This window comes from Spea bombifrons, chromosome 2 (assembly GCF_027358695.1).
Source record: "Spea bombifrons isolate aSpeBom1 chromosome 2, aSpeBom1.2.pri, whole genome shotgun sequence".
In the NCBI taxonomy this organism is placed as follows: domain Eukaryota; kingdom Metazoa; phylum Chordata; class Amphibia; order Anura; family Pelobatidae; genus Spea; species Spea bombifrons.
Window position 1 is genome coordinate 130,123,484 of NC_071088.1, and position 20,295 is coordinate 130,143,778.

The following is a 20,295-nucleotide window of genomic DNA, read 5'->3' on the forward strand; positions in this document are numbered from 1 at the left end:
GAAGCCCCCTCTTTCACCAATAGGTCCAGAACGTGGCGATCCTAATTTTACTCCTAAATTAAAACCGTTAAATAGAATAAATAATCATGATATTGATTCGTCTGCCCAGTTAAAGAAGATGAACTGCTACAGGCACCGGCAAATGTATGGTTAAAAGATTCAACTATGTAAAAACAAGTACTTTTCCTTTAATTTAGAAATTTTTTTTCACGGCATAAGATTAGAGTGTTTTGGTTATTCTGCAAAAACAATTTAGCGGTTTAGCCTTGGCAGTAATTTTCCTCTCCTTGCTTTTTTTCCTGACTGTTAACCCTTTTTGAGGTAGTGATACGCAGGTCTAGTTATAATACTCTATATAGGGATAATACATATATATATATATAAGGATAATAATATATATAAGGATTTTTGTTTAAAATATTGGGGCAGACCGAGAGACTGAAGCTAGACTTCATATCGAGACTGACAGGTATGTTTATTTTTATGCATATAACCTTTAATACGTATTCTATATTTCACGTTGCTTCATTTTGGATTTATGTATATTTTTGTGATTTTTAATAAATAACTATAATTTTATCCTCAGTCCTTTAATTGTGCTCAGAACTTCATTTATTGCATGTAGGACCGATCCACGTGTATAAAATTTAGATTTGGTAACCTAGCACTTAGGGTGGAGAATAACCTCTTATTAAGACATTACATGGGAGGAAAAGTCTGAACCCATCACACGAGTACGGCCCAATGTTCCTATAACGTGATGCAAACAGAAATTAGAGTGTCTATATTAACGTTACTAAATATTGGATTAAAACCAATGGATATCAACCATTCATTTCCTTTACCCACCTATTTTTCATTGATTTTTGTTTGTTTGTATTGATATCCTTTCCTTTTTTAAAAAAAAAGTTACATATTCTGCCAACAGAGTTAAAAAAAAAAAAAAAAATTTCATTAATTTAATTATTTTAATATTTTTATTCAATTTTTTTAATGCACCGCAATTCAGATGATAAATATAAAAAAATTAATTTACGAATATTTAAGAAAACTTTTAAAAGTTTCTTCACTTTCCCTTTAATACCCCCCCAGCCCCCTCCATTACATTGTCTATCTCCTACAGACCTACACGCTCCTTGGAACGTGCGCGCCCCCATTAAAACTGTTCTAATCCGGCGCCTACCTTGCCTATAGGTACCGCTGGCCCTGCGCCCTGCTCCATGTATGGGAAAGAAGGGCAGGAGTAATTGCTGTGCTTCTCAATTTTTATGAGCATTTGTCTGACTTACAAAGTAATCATTTCTCTTTTCATTTATGGTACATTTGCGTTGCAAACCTAACCCCACTTCGTTGAAATAAAACCCCGTACACAATATTAGTAAACTAAAAAAATCCAGGTTTGGAAATTGTGGTTAGGCCACAATTTACACCAACAATAATTGCTTAATATTCTTAAAATTAAAGCCAACTTGTGAAATGCTTGTTATGATTTTTTTTGTTCCTCTTTAAATCTTAGAGTGTAAGGGTACTAAAAAGAGCTTCAGGAAACCATGGTTTCCCCATTTTTCCCTCCTACGTGTAATATTTTTACTTAAACCACTATTCAACTAAAAATGTTGGGTTCCTTCTCTATTTTCAATAGTCAGTGGTCTATTGTATATTTATTATATCATATGATATACACTATAACATATATAATATTTATAATCTAATCAGGTATATTTTTTAGCAGTGGGACCAAACTTTTTTTTTTACATTTAATTCATACTGTAATTTACATACATTTACATACATTTAATTCATACTATAGCCTATACAATAAAGTATTATAAAAAGAAAAAAAACATCAAAAGGGGATCCATGGGTGAACAAACACAAGCTAAAATTGCACACAAGCACGTAAAGGAGCCAAACCTTGTGTTACAAAAAGGGGTTAAATTAACAAATTGACCTGGTACCCAGGAATGTGACAAATTACAATTCATTTATGTCTGAGGTTCGGATGGTGCTGTATATCTGAAAACCAATCGCAAATACCCTGAGCTTTCATTCAAAGTTCATCCAATGCTAGAACATAATTCCAAAACATGATTCCAAAATTATTCACTCATCCAAAAAAAAAATTACAAAAACTGGAACTCATTAGCAATAACAAGAAAATTGAGAATTATCCGTCCACGATCACGATTCCTCAAACACCCAAATATTTCATCCACACCAAAAAAGAAAACAAAATTCTTTAAACAAAATACGAAGAAAGCAAAAAGAAAACAGTAAATCTATATAGTATACAAAAGTGTAACACAACAATATAATTAGTTAGATATTAATATTATTTATTGTTTTATATAGCGCCATCAAATTCCGTAGCCCTGCCATTCCCCCACTTCTAGGGCTGCCCCGCTCTGCTTCTAGCTACAACCTAGCCATGTTCCCAACTAGGGTGGTACACTTTGGACACCTGAGATGTTGAGGTGTGTGGATTGCTATAAGAACTACTTAGTTGCCACCTTCATAGAATGTAATCTTTGTGATTAACTATTGAAAGGATAATTATTGAAGATTCTCGTTGTCAGCTCATGTAGAGCGTTCACATTTGTGCGTTGGCATGCCAAGCCAATGTGCACGCAACTGTGTCCACAAACCACAGAGCTGCGTGTAAGTCACCAGTACTAGTCTTATAACCTGTCTCACAAGACATGTAAATATGTGGCATTCTACTTACAGAAAGGTTGGTAAAGAACGGAACTGTAAGTTAAATGTGAAATCCGTCACTTGTATTTCAACACGTTATGGGTTCTAGCATTTCTATATAAAGAGGGTTTTGTTTCATGTCTCATTTGCAGTTCCTGTCTTGTCAACCACTTTCAAAGGTGCAACAATGTTACCTGTTTTTACCTTAATTTTCTTGTCTTTGTCCTACAGCCTGGCTTTTCCAAAGCCTAGAAATGAAGCAGACGTCAACCAGTCTGATGAGAAGCTTGCTTTGGTATGTCATGAAATTGTCTTGTATATTAATCGTGAAATGTTGAAATGTATTAATATTTTCAGCTATGTAACCATTTAGCGAAAGCAGGGCTATGTTTAGTCACACTAGGTCCCCAAGTAAACCAACCCCTCCGGGTCCCCCCCAGGTCAGTCATACCCGGTGAAATTGTAGTATGGTGAAGGTCTGTGATGCCAGGCTCAGGGATGGGATTTATATTCAAGTATAAAGCACTTGGAAACATCAGTTGGAAGAAAACAGTGTAGAGGTTTGGCCATGGGGTTCTGGCGTGCCTCCATTCACTTATTGTTCTGCCACTGGCCCCCTAAGATAAGCATGGGCCCAGCTTCTTCTGTTTTTTGCCGTGCATTAAACCGCCGTAAGGGAAAGCTGTGGTTTCACACAAATAATACAGACTGGGTATGCATTCAGAGATACCACAAGCGTCAATGATTGGGGGAAGAAATCTGATCAAAGAAACATACAAAATCTTTTGTTACAATGTGTGCATTTTATCTGGCATTGAACGTATCATTTTAGTTTTGTGGGACAAAAATTATATTATTTCCACTTGACTGCTAACAAATCACTAAATCAGTAAATTTTTTAATATTTTTGTAAAAAACATTATTTAAACATCTGCAGCATACTGCCATGATATCATTATATTCCTGATGTGTCTAACACACACAAATATTCTTTTAACTTTTTTAATTAACTAATAAGAGATGTTCTTTACACCTTAGTGTGGGGCAGTTAGATGGCTCCAGTTAGTGACATTGGGCAGACCTGTATTGAATCAGGGCTTTAGTATTTTTTATGAATGGTCTAGTCCAGGGGTAGGCAACCTTCGGCTCTCCTGATGTTGTGGACTACATCTCCCATAATGCTCTTACAGCCATACTGCTGGCAAAGCATCAAGGGAAATGTAGTTCACAACATCTAGAGAGCCGAAGGTTGCCTACCCCTGGTCTAGTCAACCTACTCTAGAGTGCCGTATAACTAGTTGATTAACTTAGTCTCTTAAAGAAAAATAATGAGTTGCTGTTTATTTTACTGTGCAGGAATACCTAAGCAAATTCTACCCAACAAGTTCTAGTTCCATGGCGTTTGATGAAAGAATTAAGGAAATGCAAACATTTTTTGGTATGAGAGTTACAGGAAAACTCAACAAAGAAACTATGGATATGATGAAGACTCCTAGATGCGGCATGCCAGATGTAGCCGCGTTCACACTATTCCCTGGAAGACCAAGGTGGCCAAGAAATTCCCTTACATACAGGTGTGTGTTTTGTATTACGTAAATCTCACTTGATCTTCATATATTTTTAATTTCATGCTGTAGTTCTCCTAAACAGACTCTACATATTGACGTTTGTCACCAAACACCAAATTTTGCTGCTAAGTTAAAGTGAAAGATGTAGAAAGAGTCAATTTATATATATATATATATATAAAAAAAATAATAATATATTTTAGCCAGCTCCACACTTATAAGGAAAACAATGAGCATTGGCGGAATAAATCCAATATTAATTAGCGGAGTCCAGTCTATGAGTGAGACACACTAATTTGAAGAAAAAAAAATCATATATTGCATTGATTACAAAATAAAATCTATAAAAATATGTTTTGCTTCTGCTTCATAGAATCCTGAACTATACTCCAGATCTGAGTGTCTCGGTGGTTAATGAAGCAATTCGCATGGCATTAGATGTCTGGAGTAACGTTACCCCATTGAGATTCAGGATGGTTACTCGCGGACGAGCAGATATTGAAATACAATTTTCAGATGGCAGTGAGTGAACTAATCTCATATATACCATCAACTGATTTTATCTTATTTGTCTCACAATTATTTTAGAAGTATATCTATGTATTAAAAGGAGTTATACAATTTGTATGCAAATAAATTACACTTATATTGGAATGAGAGTCTGTGTCTGGTATGATCATTCACCTCTCTTTGTATTCTAGCTCATGGTGATGCTAGTCCCTTTGATGGCCCAAGCAGTGTGTTGGCCCACGCGTATGCTCCTGGTAATGGTATTGGAGGAGATGCACATTTTGACGAGGCTGAAAGATGGTCAAGTACCAATTCAGGTAGGACATGTGTTGTAGAAAATGTTTTTATTTGATGGAAGCATATCTCTGCCATGTTATGTTCTGAGGTTTTAATAGGGCTGGATTAGCCCTTAGTCAACATGTGGCCAAGATACCACAGAGTTAGAGGACAGGACTGGACTTCCCATATCACAAGCAGGTGTCTTGAAGTAGGAAATAAGTAGACGAGGGTTATATGTATAAAAAGTGATGAAAAGTTTGAATGGTGGTCTTTCCACAATATAAATCAGTGGTATGGTCCATTCAACAGAAGAGCCAAAGTATCTTTGTAATAATATCGACATGAAAAACAAAAGGAGATGTTTTATTGGAAGAGAAATCCATTTCACTTCAGAAAATAGATGGTTCTGCTATTTCTGGCACATTTAGCCTCACATCTCATATATTGAAATAGTCTTTTTACACCAAAGCTCTCCAAAAGAATTTTTTAGACTGATTTACACTTTTTTATTAAATCAATTTACTTATAATCTATAAAGGTGCCAATGCCCCTTTAAATCCTGAGTATCCTATACCTCACCGGTTATGATATGTATATTGAAAAACACTATTCCAATATAAAAAATAACTTAATTTATTTTCTTATAAACGTTTTATTCCAGGCATCAATTTGTTTCTTGTGGCTGCTCATGAATTCGGTCACTCGCTGGGTCTCTCTCACTCTACTGATCGAAGTGCTTTGATGTTCCCTACATATCGCTTTGTAAGACCAAGCAATTTCCGTTTGGGGGAAGATGACATAAATGGAATACAATCACTGTACGGCAGATCACCCTGAGCCAATTACCGCACTTTTCATATATCGTATTCATGCAACTACTCGCTATGGAAATAAACAATAGCACAGCTTGTACAGTATTCATTTATGCGTGGAACCACATGACGAGCTGTTTATAAATGTTTTCCTTATCATGTTACACGGTGCCTTGGAACATATCTCTTTTTTGGGGGATGTTGCAGGAGGCACGTGGAAATGGCTAAATATTTAGGCTGTGTCACATTTCACATACCATATATTAACCGCCTATACATTTTCTCTATAAATGTTATAGAGGCATATTGTCCAACTTCATTGTCTTAACTCTCTGAGTTGAACTGAATCTGGACTGTTCCACCGATATCCTTTTACACTTAATTTGCACCACATATAACATATATTTCACAGCCAAAGCCTTTATATTGTATTGCAACTACTTATTTTATAGAATATTCTCCATGTTATAACCTTTTCAATAAATACATCAATGCTAAACAAGAGTATTATATTTTGTGTTAGAAGCAGCAAGGTCACCATGGAACACTAAATCGAGGGTTCTATTTTACTAAAGTACAAAGGGGTGTAAAAAGATGCTGTTAAACTTTCTCTGTAAAGCAGGGCCGGAATGTGATGACGGACAGTCCTGGCTCTTTAAGGCCGGTGGCCACCTGGTGATGTAAGTGCAGCCTACAGCTGGATATTGGCGGGCACACTCACGTGAGTGTATGGTGCTGTCGGCCAGAAGCCCAGTGTGCCAGATGGCCAGTGCAAGGCTGGTGTAATGAATTAAAAGTGTTAGCAGAATTCAGTGGAAATTATACAGAAATTTTACTGCAGCATGATGCATCCAGCTAACTTCCAATTCAGCAGGGGCCGCCTTCAGGAATCTTGGGGTTCAGTACATGCTGAACGTCTGGGCCCCCATGCCCCTCTCATCAGCCGGCCTCATGTCCATCCCACTGTCCCACCCACTGCTCCACCCATCACTCCGTCTTAAGATCCTCCCATAAGCACACTTTAGGAGTACAGGGGTAGGCCTAGAGTAAGTGGCATCTGGGTGCAGTATTTCTGCATGGCCCCCTATAACTAACAGGCATACACACTAACATGCAAACGCGCTTTAACACGCACTCACTCTACCACCGTATACTTAGACACGGACTGACACGCACACACACTAACACCAAGTCCCGGGTTTGTAGCAGGAGGATTGCTGCCCCTCTGGACCTGCTGCCCTAGGCATAGGTCACGATACATCACTGGCATCACCTTAATATATTTGAAGTAGTAGCTTTACAGGTGACATCTGTGGTGGTATACATGATGCTAACGTGTTGTGTACAGCTTGTTAAGACAATGCAGGCAGAGTCCGGTGTGCTACAACTTTCTACTTAATGCATTTGTGGGACATGAAAGAACATTTGCACGAAAGAAAAAGGCTCTTTTTCGAGATATAACACGAGAGACGGAAAATCTAAATATAGAATTATAACATTAAAAGAATAACACAAGATAGATGATATTTGTAGTACTGGATGTGATAGTTATATGTTAATGTGGCATAATACATTTCTTTTACAGATCTTACTTCTGCAAAATCTACCAGAACCTTCCATCAGAGAACAGACGCAAACTAACAAGAGGTTAAGATGGCTGCTCACACGATGATACACATCCGATGGTGGGTAATAGGTATAATTTGCCTTTTTAAACCTGAAAATAAGTCATTCATTTCTTTATTTATCCGGATTAATGCGATAATAAAGCTGTAACTAATTTCCCTTATGTTCTTAGCCTGTAACATTAACAGTGCAATAACCTGGGGTTATATGTTTTTTTTCTTTTTCTTCTTTCAAATTGTGTTTTGTGTAATTATGACATGACTCGGCTTGTGCACCATCACTCATACGGTGTTTTTTAAGTCTAAATGTATACTGCCTAATCCTTTACATCTACAATCAGCTTGGTTTTTTGCGCACATGGAGCAGAAGAATGCTAACCTCGGGCCTTTGGATGCTGCAAACAAAGCAGACACTAAGAATGTTGCCTTCGGGCTGTTTGCAATTAAGACACAAACATGCACACTTAATTCAAATCTCTAAACAAAGCCATGAATGATTATGTTTACATTCGCAAGTAAGCACTGGCGTGCTAGATGCTATCTTTAAAAAGAGTATTAAAGAGTCAAAATTAAAACTTTGGAGCAGGCAGGCTTTGGCGAGGCTGGAAGATGGTTGTTCTTTGGCTCTTTGTCCAGAGTCTGCTGCTAGTCATTGATCTCGCAAACCTTGTACCACTGCCAGAAGAAACGAAAGATGGGGAACAATGGTTGGCACCATTATCCGCGGATTTAGTGGCACTTTCAGAGGAGAGACACAATGCTGACTTAATAAAAGCTCAGGTAAGGAATCGTTACAGCAAAATCGTCGACTTTCCCTTTAATGGTTTCTCTGTTTTATTTTCTACATTTATTTTATTTATTCTATTTTATTCTTTTGTGCAGATCTATTGAGAAGTGGCAGCGCCACAGCTTACAAAAGGGCATCACATTAACCAAGGATGCCACTATGGTGCCAATGGTATTTGGCGGGCTTAAAAGAACTAATGTCTATGCTTTATTATTAAATTATTATTTTTTTTTTTCATTTTATTTTTTTTAAAAAGGGGAAAATACTACATATATACAAAATATATTTCCCTGCTCTCCATACCTATATGTTTTCTTTCTTTAATTGCATTTAAATTATTTGTAAATATTAATGTAATAATGTATTAATAATAATATAAGATGCAAATTACTACATATAGTTACATAATAATTACATAGCTAAATATCTTCAAAATATGGTTCCGTATCCATGTTGTATTCCTTTTTGGGAATTATTATTTGCGCTAATTGGGTTCTGAACTTATTCACCTCACATTTTGTATGTCACTGTAAGTAAAGATGCTCTGCCAGTAATGGGTTTGGGTTTTACTGGTTATTTTAACAAAAAGGGTGCTTTAAACTGGATATTTTGTTAATTGGATATTTAAAAAACTTAATTTACATAAATAATTCATAAGAAACTGCTACAGAAACTATTTCTAAATACAAATCCAAATGCACGGCTTAAGTGCAGAAATTACACATAAAACAATGAAATTATTGCCGATTAATAAATTAATGATAAAAATGCTTATACAAATATTATTAATATTATTAAAAGACGAACATTTTATGTTGAATGCTTTACTTAATGAAGTGCCCGATGGAGAGGGGGGTTAATCGTTCGAATATTTCTGCAGGGTACGAGGGAGATGAGGGGGCTTGAATTTTCTTTATAAATGAGGAGCATTCATGCTTAGAGCTCATTGCCAACAAAAAAAAACAAATCTCAAGTGCGTGATTGCATCTGTCATGTCACGGAAATGTAAGCTGTGATTGTTACATGTATGTGATGAATTTGTATAACATATCAAAGTATTTCTGAAATGTATACAAATCATGCAGTGTAACATAAGGAATTCAGCGGCAAACATTCTGAGAGGAGGATATGCAGAGGAATGAGCAGTCCCTGTGTTATTCAATAGAGCCCGTGTAATACCCTGGGCAGTGATGTATTTACCTTTTAGGAGTGCCCCAGGGCAGTGCCCCCAGCTGCCCCCTCCATGGCCAGCATCCTTAATACATTAAGGAATACAGCGGAGAGCTGGGATATGATGTCATACCCTGGCGCGAGGAGCACCTTTTAATGCAGTCTATGGAGGCTCTGCTGAACCGGCACAACTTCTATAGCTTTAATAGGCTTGTTGGGGAGATCAAACATCTTTCTTGTAACCGGCCCGTTTATGGCCCCCTGGACCTGCCGTCTGGGAGAAATTCTTCATACTTTAGTACCAAGAATAATAAATCCTCCTGTATATATTATTTTGGTTTATTGCATACAGGGACTGCCATCGGTTCATTCTCTTTGTTTTCTTGTCAGTCACCATGATCTGATTTTTATCTGAGTTTCTGATTGGATTGATCTGTTTTCTTCCGTGTCTCTCATACCGCTTTATGGCAATCTCAAATCATTACCTGTTTTTACATTCCCATTTACCTGCCACCGCATACCTGCTTTGGGCTATGTGAAGGTGAATCCTTACAGAATTACTAAGAAAGTGGTAGATAAGTGGAACAACCTCCCAACAGAACAGTGGTGGAAGTTAACACAGTTAAGGAATTTTAACGTGCATGGTATAGGCACATTGCATATATCCTATATCCTGAATCTAAGATAATGCCCTTTTATTGCATCTACCTGGCTCTTTTGTATTGTTATGTACTATAGCAGTATCACCTTCTTTTCCTTTTAAGCGCTTCCACCAATAGTACTCCATTTCTCCAAAAATCTGCATTTTTCTGCCTTTTTCTATCTGTCTCTAATATTTTCCATCTCGACGCACGTCTATACCATATCCATCTATGGCGGCTCCTGGCCAAGATATGTCCCTGCCTGGGACTACTAACTCCTGGCTCTAGTTTGGTTTGTTATTGCAAAAAAAAAAAAGTTTGGTTTGTTATTGCAACCCTCAAAATGTCAAATTGCATGTACTCTCATCTACTGAGAAGTAGCTTATTTACTAGTGAATATTTAAGGTGCACTTGAGTGAGATCAGTTGAGTTAACTCGCAACACAGTGTGGGGTCAATAGAACCGTGCAAAAGACATCTGGTCAAAAAGAAAAGCGTTCTCAAAGTGAAGAATGAAAAGCTAAAGTCTAATCCCAGAGACTTCCATGTTAGTTAGAATGATCATCATGAATGATCGCCAGTCATGGGTTTGGTTTTATTGGTTGTTTTAAGAAGTATTTATGTTCAATGAACACAGTTATGTCAGAAGGGTGTTTTAAGCTTAATATTTTGTTAATTATTGCATAATTTAACAAAAAATTAATTTTTCAGAAAGTAGATCCGCATAAGATTAATGACAAAGCCAATTATATGAGATGTTTATATGCAGGAATTCTATATAGCAGATTTAAAAAAATTCTATAACGTTCTTATTACTGGTTATCATATTACTGATAAAAGTGATTAAACATATAATTGCAAATGCAAATTTATATTAATTTTCATCTCTCAACAGGAATATATAAACCAGTATTATAGTGAAATTCCCATACTTAGACGTATGACAAACCCAATCGAAGAGAAAATAAAGACAATGCAAAATTTCTTTGGTCTGAACATCACAGGCAAAATAGATGACGCAACCATGGAAGTTATACTCAAGCCCAGATGCGGAGTTCCAGATGTGCAAAGATATAGTTACTTTCCCGAAAAGCCAAAGTGGGAGAAAACAACAATCACCTACAGGTAAGTAAGCTCTAGCCAGATGATTATTGTGCTGATTATTAATATTTTTAAATACTGGTTGATAATTGCAGATTCTCAGAAAATCTCATTTATTCTGGTTCTGGCTTTTTTACTCTTCAGAAATGAGAAGTGGGTTCTGCATTTGAAACATGGGGAAATATTAAATCTATATGGTATGCTAAAGTTACAGCTTCAGGATACTTTGTACATGGTACTGTTAAAACATATACTGTAACTTTATTGCAGGATTATAAACTACACGCCTGACATAGCAGAATCAGAAGTGAATAGCGCCATATCGCGTGCCCTTCAGTTGTGGAGTGATGTCACACCCTTAAATTTTGTGCGGCTTTATTCTGGTGATGCAGACATCATGATCTCATTCGGTTCCAGAGGTATGGATAGACATCAAAAAGAAGTAAAAAAAAATAAAGCGTGGAAACATGTAATATAAATATTTAATATTAGTATTTATTATTATTATTAGTAGTAGTAGTAGTAGTCATAGTAGTTAAGCTAGAGGTAGTAGTGGCCGATGGAGGAGTATTTATTATAATTATTAGAGTGGTAGTAGTGACAATTATTATTACTAGTAGTAGCAATATCAGTAATAGTGGTAATAGCAATAGCAATATTTGTTTAGTATTAGCAATAGTGGTACTCGAGTGGTAGTAGTAGAATTTTATTAGTAAGAAGTAGGCGGATTTAGTATTAGTAGTAGCATTATTAGCAGAATTTAGTAGTATTAACAGTATTGATAGAATCATTTGTTTATCAGCATTAGTAATAGTATTGGTAGCAGCAGTGTAATTGGTAGAATTTGTAGTTAACTATTTGTAATAGTAGCAACAGCGGTAGTGTTGCTGTTTAGTAGTAGTAGTAGTAGTAGTAGTAGTAGTAGTATCCATTGAGCAGTAGCAGTACAGAAAGCCTGCTGCTCTCTTGTATATCAATGTACTATATCATCTAGAGCATGTTTTAGAGAACGTAATAGTAAAAAATCTTGTGTACTATATTAGTATAGTAGTATTTGTTTAATATTAATAGTAGCAGCCTACATGAACTTATTGGAAATCACATTCCAACAATCGGCTTTCCAATTCATCCCAAAGGTGTTCGATGGGGTTGAAGTCAGGGTCTCGAGTTCCTCTACGCCAAACTTATCCAACTATGTCTTTATGGACCTTGCATTGTGCACAGGGTTACAGTCATGCTGGAACAGGAAAGGGTCTTCCCCAAACTAGCGCCTCAAAGTTGGAAGCATACAATCTTTACCTTTAATATTAACCTTCACAGGAACTAATGTGCCAAAGAGCCCCAGACCATTATCCCTCCTTCACTAATTTTACAGTAGACACTATGCATTCCAATAGATAGCGTTCTCCTGGGATCTGCCATAGTCCATCAGACTCTCAGATACTGAAGCGTGATGTATCACTCCAGAGAACATGTTTCCATTGTGCTTTACACCAGCCCAGCTGACACTTGGCATTGTTCATAGTGATCTTCAGCTTGTGTGCAGCTGCTCGGCCATGGAAACCCATTTTATGAAGCAACTGATCCACAGTGCTTGTGCTGATTCTTCTAGAGGCAGTCTGGATCTCTGTAATGAGTGATAAGATTGGTGATTTCCACGGACCGTTGCTTTGTGGCTGAGCTGTTGTTACTCTTAGATGCTTCCAAGGCAGACACTTCATTAAATGACTTGTGGCAAAGGTGGCATCCTCTGACGTGCCTCTGAGCTCTTCAGTGCGACTGCCAATGTCTGTCTATGGAGATGGCTGCCTATGTGTTTGATTTTATAGCGACAACTGTGGCTGAAACACCTAAAATCAATCATTAGGAGTGTTGTTCATATAATGTACATTATATAGTGTAAAACTACTAGTAGCAATAGTATTTGTTAGCCTAATATTTGTGTTTTTTTTTGGTTGCACAGTTCACGGAGACTTTTTCCCCTTCGATGGTCCCTCTGGTGTTTTGGCTCATGCCTTTGCACCGAGTGAAGGAATTGGAGGTGATGCACATTTTGATGAGGAAGAAACATGGACACTGGGACAGCAAGGTGACGACACTTCCGGGAGTCTAGTTCAACCTGTTATGATTCATTCAAATTCAGAAATACCTGAACCATGTTTCATGTGATACATTTAAGACAATAGCTGGTAATTAAGTTGACACGTTTTAATAATAATTGAGACGTCAAAGTTTTTTGGAAAAAATGCTGCACATTAAACAAATACATGAAAATGTCGTTTCCATTACAACACAAAAGTATTGGCGGTAGTGGCATGTTCACCATGGTGGTTGCCCTAGATCTGACCCAGGGAAGCACCCCCAGTGACAACCTCCATGGTCATCATCCTCACCGCTGAGCACCAGGATATGATGTCCCATCCCAGAGATCCCTGTTTTAAAAGCACACATTGTCCTTAAATGCAAACTATATGATTTTCAGAGAGGAGCACAATGGATCACTAATCTGATTGTTATTATACAGTAAAAAGTTTACCAATTTACAGTTTTATCAGGACCACCAAAGGTGCCAACTTCATCCTCCAGTATTAGCCCACTGTTCCAACGCAACAACCCCAGAGAGCAACACCCAAGTGGGTTTGATTCACTAAAAAATCAAGTGGAAGTTAAGTAAAGGGTTAGATCCACTGTCACCAGTTCATGTCATTAATGGCTGCATATCATGTCATGTAGGAGTACAAGATATGCAGCCACTAATGTGAAAGCAAGAAAATCCTTACAGGAAACATTTGCCCTGTTCATTTGCATAGATAAATGATATTATGATATTGATCAAGTAATTAATTTTCAGGAACAAACATTTTTCTGGTCGCTGCCCATGAGTTCGGTCACTCACTGGGATTGGAACACTCCAAAGATCCAAGTGCGTTAATGTATCCAACAGTTAACCCAAATACATATGTGAATCCAGCCCAATATAAACTCTCGGCAGATGATATCGCTGGAATCCAGGCTTTATATGGTATGTTCTATATATCTTAATCTACACCGTCTTGAGCATTCCTCCCTGGAATGGTCGTATTTCAGTCTTTAAGAAGATGTTTTAGGTGATTTATGATGACTTGATTAGCTGCTACAGTAATTAATTATTCTATTAGTTATTTACACAATTTTTGGATGTTTAATTATGATAATTATTCATTATGCAGGCATTATAAAAATAAGATTGAGTACATCCATTTGCTATTAATTTAACTCAAATGTCTAAAACTTCAATAATATGAACTTAAATTAATGCAACTTAATTTAACCTTTTATTCCTAAAATCCTGGTCCACTAGGGGGCGCTTGTTTAAACCGGTTGTCAATGGAGGTATAAACAAAAAATAAGGCTGTGATAGTATAGTAGTTTAGACACAGTGGTCTTATGTAAGATATGTTTATGCACTCACAATATTGATGTGCTGGTCTAGATCCATGTATAAACCCACTGCGATCCGTGTGTGAGGTATACCGTATTGGCTCGAATATAGGCCGCACTTTTTTCCCCCACTTTAAGTCTTTAAAGAGGGGGTGCGGCCTATATTCGGGGTCTAGCGCCCGGCGCCCGGGACATGCAGTCCCGGGCGCCGGGCAGGCAGCGGGGTTAGGATACAGATCCCCCGCAGCGGTGCAGGGGACCTGCATCCTACTCTCGGATGTGCTCAGACGGCCTCCCCTGCCAGCACTTTCCACGGGGGGGTGCCGGCACGGGAGGTTGTCTAAGCGCATCGGGCGGACGGTCACCGGCTGACTTATCTTCTCCCACTGGAGTTTAAGTTTAAGGAGATTATGAAACCACTGGGTATGGCCACTGATCAAATTCACCATTTACCTTGGCATCTACAGAAACATGCAAACAAAGCTACCTAAGTATGTATGTTAAATATTCTGCAATTAAATAGAATTTGGTCAACATCTGTGTGTTTATGATGAAGGTGCCAGGAATCCTAGCGTGCCAAAACCCAACCCGAAGCCAACGCAGCCTCTAAGACAGCCTCAACCCAGGCCAACAAAAGCACCCAGCAAACCTGCCCCCCAGCCTAACCCAACAAAAGCCCCGGTGAATCCAGACAGGAACCCAACAGTGCCGGGGAAATGTGACCGGACGCTGGAGTTCGACGCCGTTACAAGCATGAGAGGGGATCTGCTATTTTTTAAAGATGGGTAATAAAAATGTATTTTCTAAATATTTATACATTCAGTGGAGGCATCGACACTTGCAAAAAACTAAAAAATGTACAGCAATGCGTGTATTTCTGTCCATTTTACAAAAAAAGGATTTGCATTTAAGCGTGTGCCAAATAGATGTATTTTGTCATTGAATTTATTGAATAAACATATGGATGAAAACTCTAGTGTTATATATGCTTTGATGACTTTATTTTTAACCAACATCTTGCAGTTATATGGTTCTTTTGTATGAAAAAAAGCTAATTATTTTTTTCTTTTTCTACTTTTGAATAGAATTTTTTGGAGGAAACGTCCACAAAAGCCTGACGTTGAAGCTAACTTCATTGATGCTGTTTGGCCAAACCTGGGGAGAGTGGATGCAGCTCTTGAGGTTCCAGAAAGAGACATTGTTTACCTCTTCAAAGGTATACAACGCTCCATATCCTCCCACGAGTCAGTGCCTATTTTCATACACGCCAAATCTTGCATGCCTGGCCCTTGCAGCAGCTGCCTGACATTGGGCACTGTTGCTAAGTTTATTGTCTATACTTATTCCCAGGTCCTTCTCATTTAATGGTTTCCCTAACACAGACTCATTCAAGGTATAAATACACCATTATTTATTTTCCCAAAATACATAACTTTTCATTTGTCAACAAAAAAATCTCATCTGTGACTTGGTCACCCATGCCTCAAATTTAACCAAACCTCCTTGCAAGGAAGAAACGTCTGGTTCAGACTCTATTACCTCTGATGTTCTGCCATCTGCAAACACTTCAATAGCAAGATTATGAACAAATACACTAAATAACAATGATAGCAAATAAACATAATTTGTAAGAATCTAAGGATCAGGCAAACACAGGTGTAAGAAAGTGTAAGAAAAAGTCGCTGAACATATCTGCAGCTGCATGTGTGCTAAGTTTTTTATGTGTTTCCTGCGGGTGCCATGTATGAATCAGGATTATCATATGTTTGACGTGACTTGATGGTCTTCTCCATATTGAGGCAGGGAGAGGGCAGGAGTAGGGCTCAACTTGCAGGTGGCCTTAGTGAATACAGAAGCAGAGGAGGACAAAATATATTAACTCCCCACTCAATGACCAAACGACAACGTCAGAAGGAAGGATTTACAAGCAAATCAGAAGAATCCCAGGGTATAAGGATATCATCTAAAGATTAAACCCAATCAAGAGACCCCCAAGAACTGGAAATCTTTGTATTTTTTCTAATCACATACAATCTGTTGTCTTACATCATTGATTTTATTCAGCTTCCCCCTCGTGCTTCTTCTTGATGACACCGATCAAAATGTAAAGAAGAATTTTCACCCCCACAACTTTTAGAACAACTGCTTGGCACACGACGACATTTAGTTGATATTTTTGTCCTTCTCTTCAACCCACCATTATAAGAGTTACCAGAAAGGGGAGAATTAAATTATGGAGAGGAACAACCATGCACAGCCTGAGAACAGCAAGTTTACATACCTGCCCTTATGGCATCCACATAATATGGATATAAATATAGATATACATTTTATTTTTTCTATAAACAACACATTCTGAACAGGGGAATGTATATTTTTTAAAAGTAATATTTTAATTAATATTTGAAATCATGTTTTGTCTTCACATTTGTTTTTCCACAGGTAGACAGTACTGGGCTACAAGTGGCTATAAAATGCTGTGGGGTTATCCCCGAGATATCTCAAGGTTCGGTTTCCCAAGATCGGTTACAAAGATCGACGCCGCGCTATACATGGGAAGCGAAATGAAAATCATTTTCTTTACAGGAGATAAGTACTGGAGGTTAGTTGTGAATCTATTACAATATATTGTTGGATTAAATACAAAATAACTTGTTGTGAGATGACTGTTAGGTCCGCTCCTCTGGGCCTGGGTTGTCAAGAATGTATCTATGGCTTTTGGTATTTACTACAATATAATCACATCAACTTAAAAGTGAAATTATAATATATATATATATATATATTATTATATATATTATAATTACAATATCAGGATGAGCTCTAAAAAATCTTTAGAACGCAGAGCAGCAGTGGAACTCATTATGAGTCTGATAGAACTCATCTACAGTGACCTATGTAATCAATTTTAGTTATACACTTATTAAGTTATACATAATATATTGTTCAAAAGTTTGGGGTCGCTTAGAATGGGTTCTTGTTTTTGAAGAAGAAGAAAAACACATTATGTCCATTTAAATAACATGAAATGGATCAGAAATCCAGCGCAGACAGGGTTAATGTTGTAAATGACTATTGTAGCTGGAAACAGCTGATGTATAATGTAATATCTTCATTAGGCGTACAAAGGCCCTTTACCACTCCCATCACTCCTGTGTTCCAATGGCCCTTTATCACTCCCATCACTCCTGTGTTCCAATGGCCCTTTATGACTCACTCCCATTACTCCTTTATCACTCCCATCACTCCTGTGTTCCAATGGCCCTTTATCACTCCCATCACTCCTGTGTTCCAATGGCCCTTTATCACTCCCATCACTCCTGTGTTCCAATGGCCCTTTATCACTCCAATCACTCCTGTGTTCCAATGGCCCTTTATCACTCCCATCACTCCTTTATCACTCCCATCACTCCTGTGTTCCAATGGCCCTTTATCACTCACTCCCATCACTCCTTTATCACTCCCATCACTCCTGTGTTCCAATGGCACGTCGTGTTCGCTGATCCAAGCTAATGTTACAGACAGAAATTTCCTTGTTTTTCCATGAAGCCAGCAAAGTGACCCCAAACTTTTCAATGATATTGTATCTATGCCATTTTTTTTTCCACATCTATAAATTTGGTTATTGACAACATTGCATTTGATGATACTTGTCTCTTACTTAGCTATAATCGATCAAGATACAGAATGGACTCAAAATCCCCCAAAAGGATAAAAGATGGTTTTCATGGGATTTCTAAAAAAGTGGATTCTGCTTTCCAAAATGACGGTAAGTTTTGTGACACACACAAAACAACAAAAACGAAGTCCATCGGGGCCGACAAAGAGCATACTGTAATGCAAACCTAGGTATTGTTAAAGAAAATTTGGAAAAGTATTATATACCGTAATTAATAAGCCAGCTGAGGGTAATAGTGATTTTTCTGGCTGCAATGATGTTGTAGTGACAATATAGTTCGTTTTAGAATGAGTTTTTATTTTCCATTTTTATTTTATTAAAACAATGTAGTACATTAGTTTTTTGGGGGAAAAAAATAAAAATCCAGGGTTTAAACCAGTATTTGGCATGAATGGATGGGTATAGATACAGGTATACAATACATTTTTGCGAATCATGACTCCCTAGAATAGTGACAATCAAGGCAGGCTGCGACCAGATGGCCACTTGTCTTTAAATCTCCACCGGTCTTAGATAAATTCAATAAAAATGGCAAAAATGGCTGTCCGCAATATCTGGGTGTGATTTCTTCTCTAAGACCACCACACCTTTCCATTTTCTGCATGCGCTATATCTGTTTGGGCTCCACGCACGCAAATGTTGCCAGCAGCGACAATAAATTCTGCACTTGCTAGGATTGCTTGGACTGCACTAGAAAATTCATGACTGTTGATAGCTATGATTCAACTTGTACATAGTCATTTCCCTCGGACGTTATTTCGTTTTTTGCCAGGAATAGTTAGTTTACATGCAATAAATGTTGTTTTGATTCTTAGATTACCTCTACTTCTCCAACGGACCTCATCATATTGAATATAACTACAGAAGACAAAGAGTTCTGGGAAGTATCCCCAACAATCGCTTCCTGAACTGCCCCTGAACAGAAACATTTCAGTCTTTGCTCTTTTCTGTAATGATTGTATCACAATGTGTAAGATATCTTGATAATCCCCCAAAAAAGTATATTAGAAAATAAACTGTATTCTAAGCGTTACGTTATATTTGCGCATTTTATTTTCCCAGATGAAGCATTTTATAAAATAAATAAATAATACATTTGGCATTGCTCCCCTTGGCAAGCAAAGAGGCTGTCCGCAGGGCTGTCCCCACAATCATTCCCATGTGCCGCGTTTCCAGCATGTAATACTCCTTAAATTCTCTGACGTATAATAATTACACATGAAATCTCCGTAACTGTTTCCGTGAGATAGCCTTATTCACAAAGCAAAGCAGTCGAGTCAATAGCGCACAGAATTAAACACCAGAGGGCAGCGTTGAAGCGAATGTAAATGTGGGCATTGCGTGGATACATTTGTTGGAAAAGTGGTCTTATCGCCATAGCAACCAATTAACTAGGCCATTCAGCGGGAACATTACATGTCTACATTACACTTTGACTATTCATTAACTTTGAAAATTTGCACCATAATTAATTTTTATTATACTTAATCGGTATTGCGATGACAAGGGATTTATCGCAAAAATGTTAAACTCGGATAGAAAAGGTTGCCATGTTGGAAGGCAGATGTTACTGCAGAAGCCAGTATATAGCACCTGTTTACACTCTTAATACTTAAGACATTAAACTAAACATATTGGTATTTACAAAGGAAAATATTTAAATTGCATGCTGTAAATTGTTTAAGATCAACCATAAATGATCTAAATTGTCTTCCAGACACTTGTTAAAATAAATAAAATTTCTTTATAGCTGTTTTAAAACTAAGTGAACGTTAGTCAAAGGACAATGTTGCTAATTTGTTCAAACGATCGGTTTAAAAGTTAGCAGGGTCTCAAGCACAATTTATATTTGCATTCTTATTTGCAATTTATATTTGCATTTTTATTTGCAATTCCTATTTGCGCATATTTTGATCTTACTAATCAGAAAAATAAAAGAAAATATGACAATACTGATGTTGCTTTAGCAGCAAGTCCTTTAAGTCCTGTAAGTTGCGAGGTGCGGCCTCC

General features: G+C 37.4%; 2 protein-coding genes across 2 annotated transcripts; both read left to right on the forward strand.

Moving 5' to 3' along the window:
* The first annotated feature begins 2,848 nt into the window (after positions 1 to 2,848).
* On the forward strand, positions 2,849 to 5,959 carry LOC128474214 (matrix metalloproteinase-20-like). The gene is made up of 5 exons (XM_053456503.1): positions 2,849 to 2,989; positions 4,051 to 4,268; positions 4,636 to 4,784; positions 4,964 to 5,089; positions 5,713 to 5,959. Exons 1-5 carry the CDS (start codon positions 2,882 to 2,884, stop codon positions 5,886 to 5,888), a joined length of 777 nt encoding a protein of 258 aa, XP_053312478.1. The 5' UTR covers positions 2,849 to 2,881; the 3' UTR covers positions 5,889 to 5,959.
* Positions 5,960 to 8,044: 2,085 nt separating this feature from the next.
* Positions 8,045 to 19,323, forward strand: LOC128474210 (collagenase 3-like). The gene is made up of 10 exons (XM_053456498.1): positions 8,045 to 8,268; positions 10,981 to 11,210; positions 11,457 to 11,605; positions 13,150 to 13,275; positions 14,038 to 14,208; positions 15,163 to 15,391; positions 15,692 to 15,822; positions 17,049 to 17,208; positions 18,272 to 18,375; positions 19,101 to 19,323. The coding sequence occupies exons 1-10, from the start codon at positions 8,098 to 8,100 to the stop codon at positions 19,202 to 19,204; spliced, it is 1,575 nt and encodes a 524-aa protein (XP_053312473.1). The 5' UTR covers positions 8,045 to 8,097; the 3' UTR covers positions 19,205 to 19,323.
* Positions 19,324 to 20,295: the final 972 nt, after the last annotated feature.

Excerpts from the sequence above, each read along its gene's own strand:
- LOC128474214 (XM_053456503.1), top strand. The coding sequence starts at position 2,882 with ATGTTACCTGTTTTTACCTTAATTTTCTTGTCTTTGTCCTACAGCCTG. Across the intron at positions 2,990-4,050 it reads CTGATGAGAAGCTTGCTTTG|GAATACCTAAGCAAATTCTA; the intron begins GTATGTCATGAA and ends TTTACTGTGCAG. Across the intron at positions 5,090-5,712 it reads ATGGTCAAGTACCAATTCAG|GCATCAATTTGTTTCTTGTG; the intron begins GTAGGACATGTG and ends GTTTTATTCCAG.
- LOC128474210 (XM_053456498.1), top strand. The coding sequence starts at position 8,098 with ATGGTTGTTCTTTGGCTCTTTGTCCAGAGTCTGCTGCTAGTCATTGAT. Across the intron at positions 11,211-11,456 it reads AAAACAACAATCACCTACAG|GATTATAAACTACACGCCTG; the intron begins GTAAGTAAGCTC and ends ACTTTATTGCAG. Across the intron at positions 17,209-18,271 it reads ACAGGAGATAAGTACTGGAG|CTATAATCGATCAAGATACA; the intron begins GTTAGTTGTGAA and ends TCTCTTACTTAG.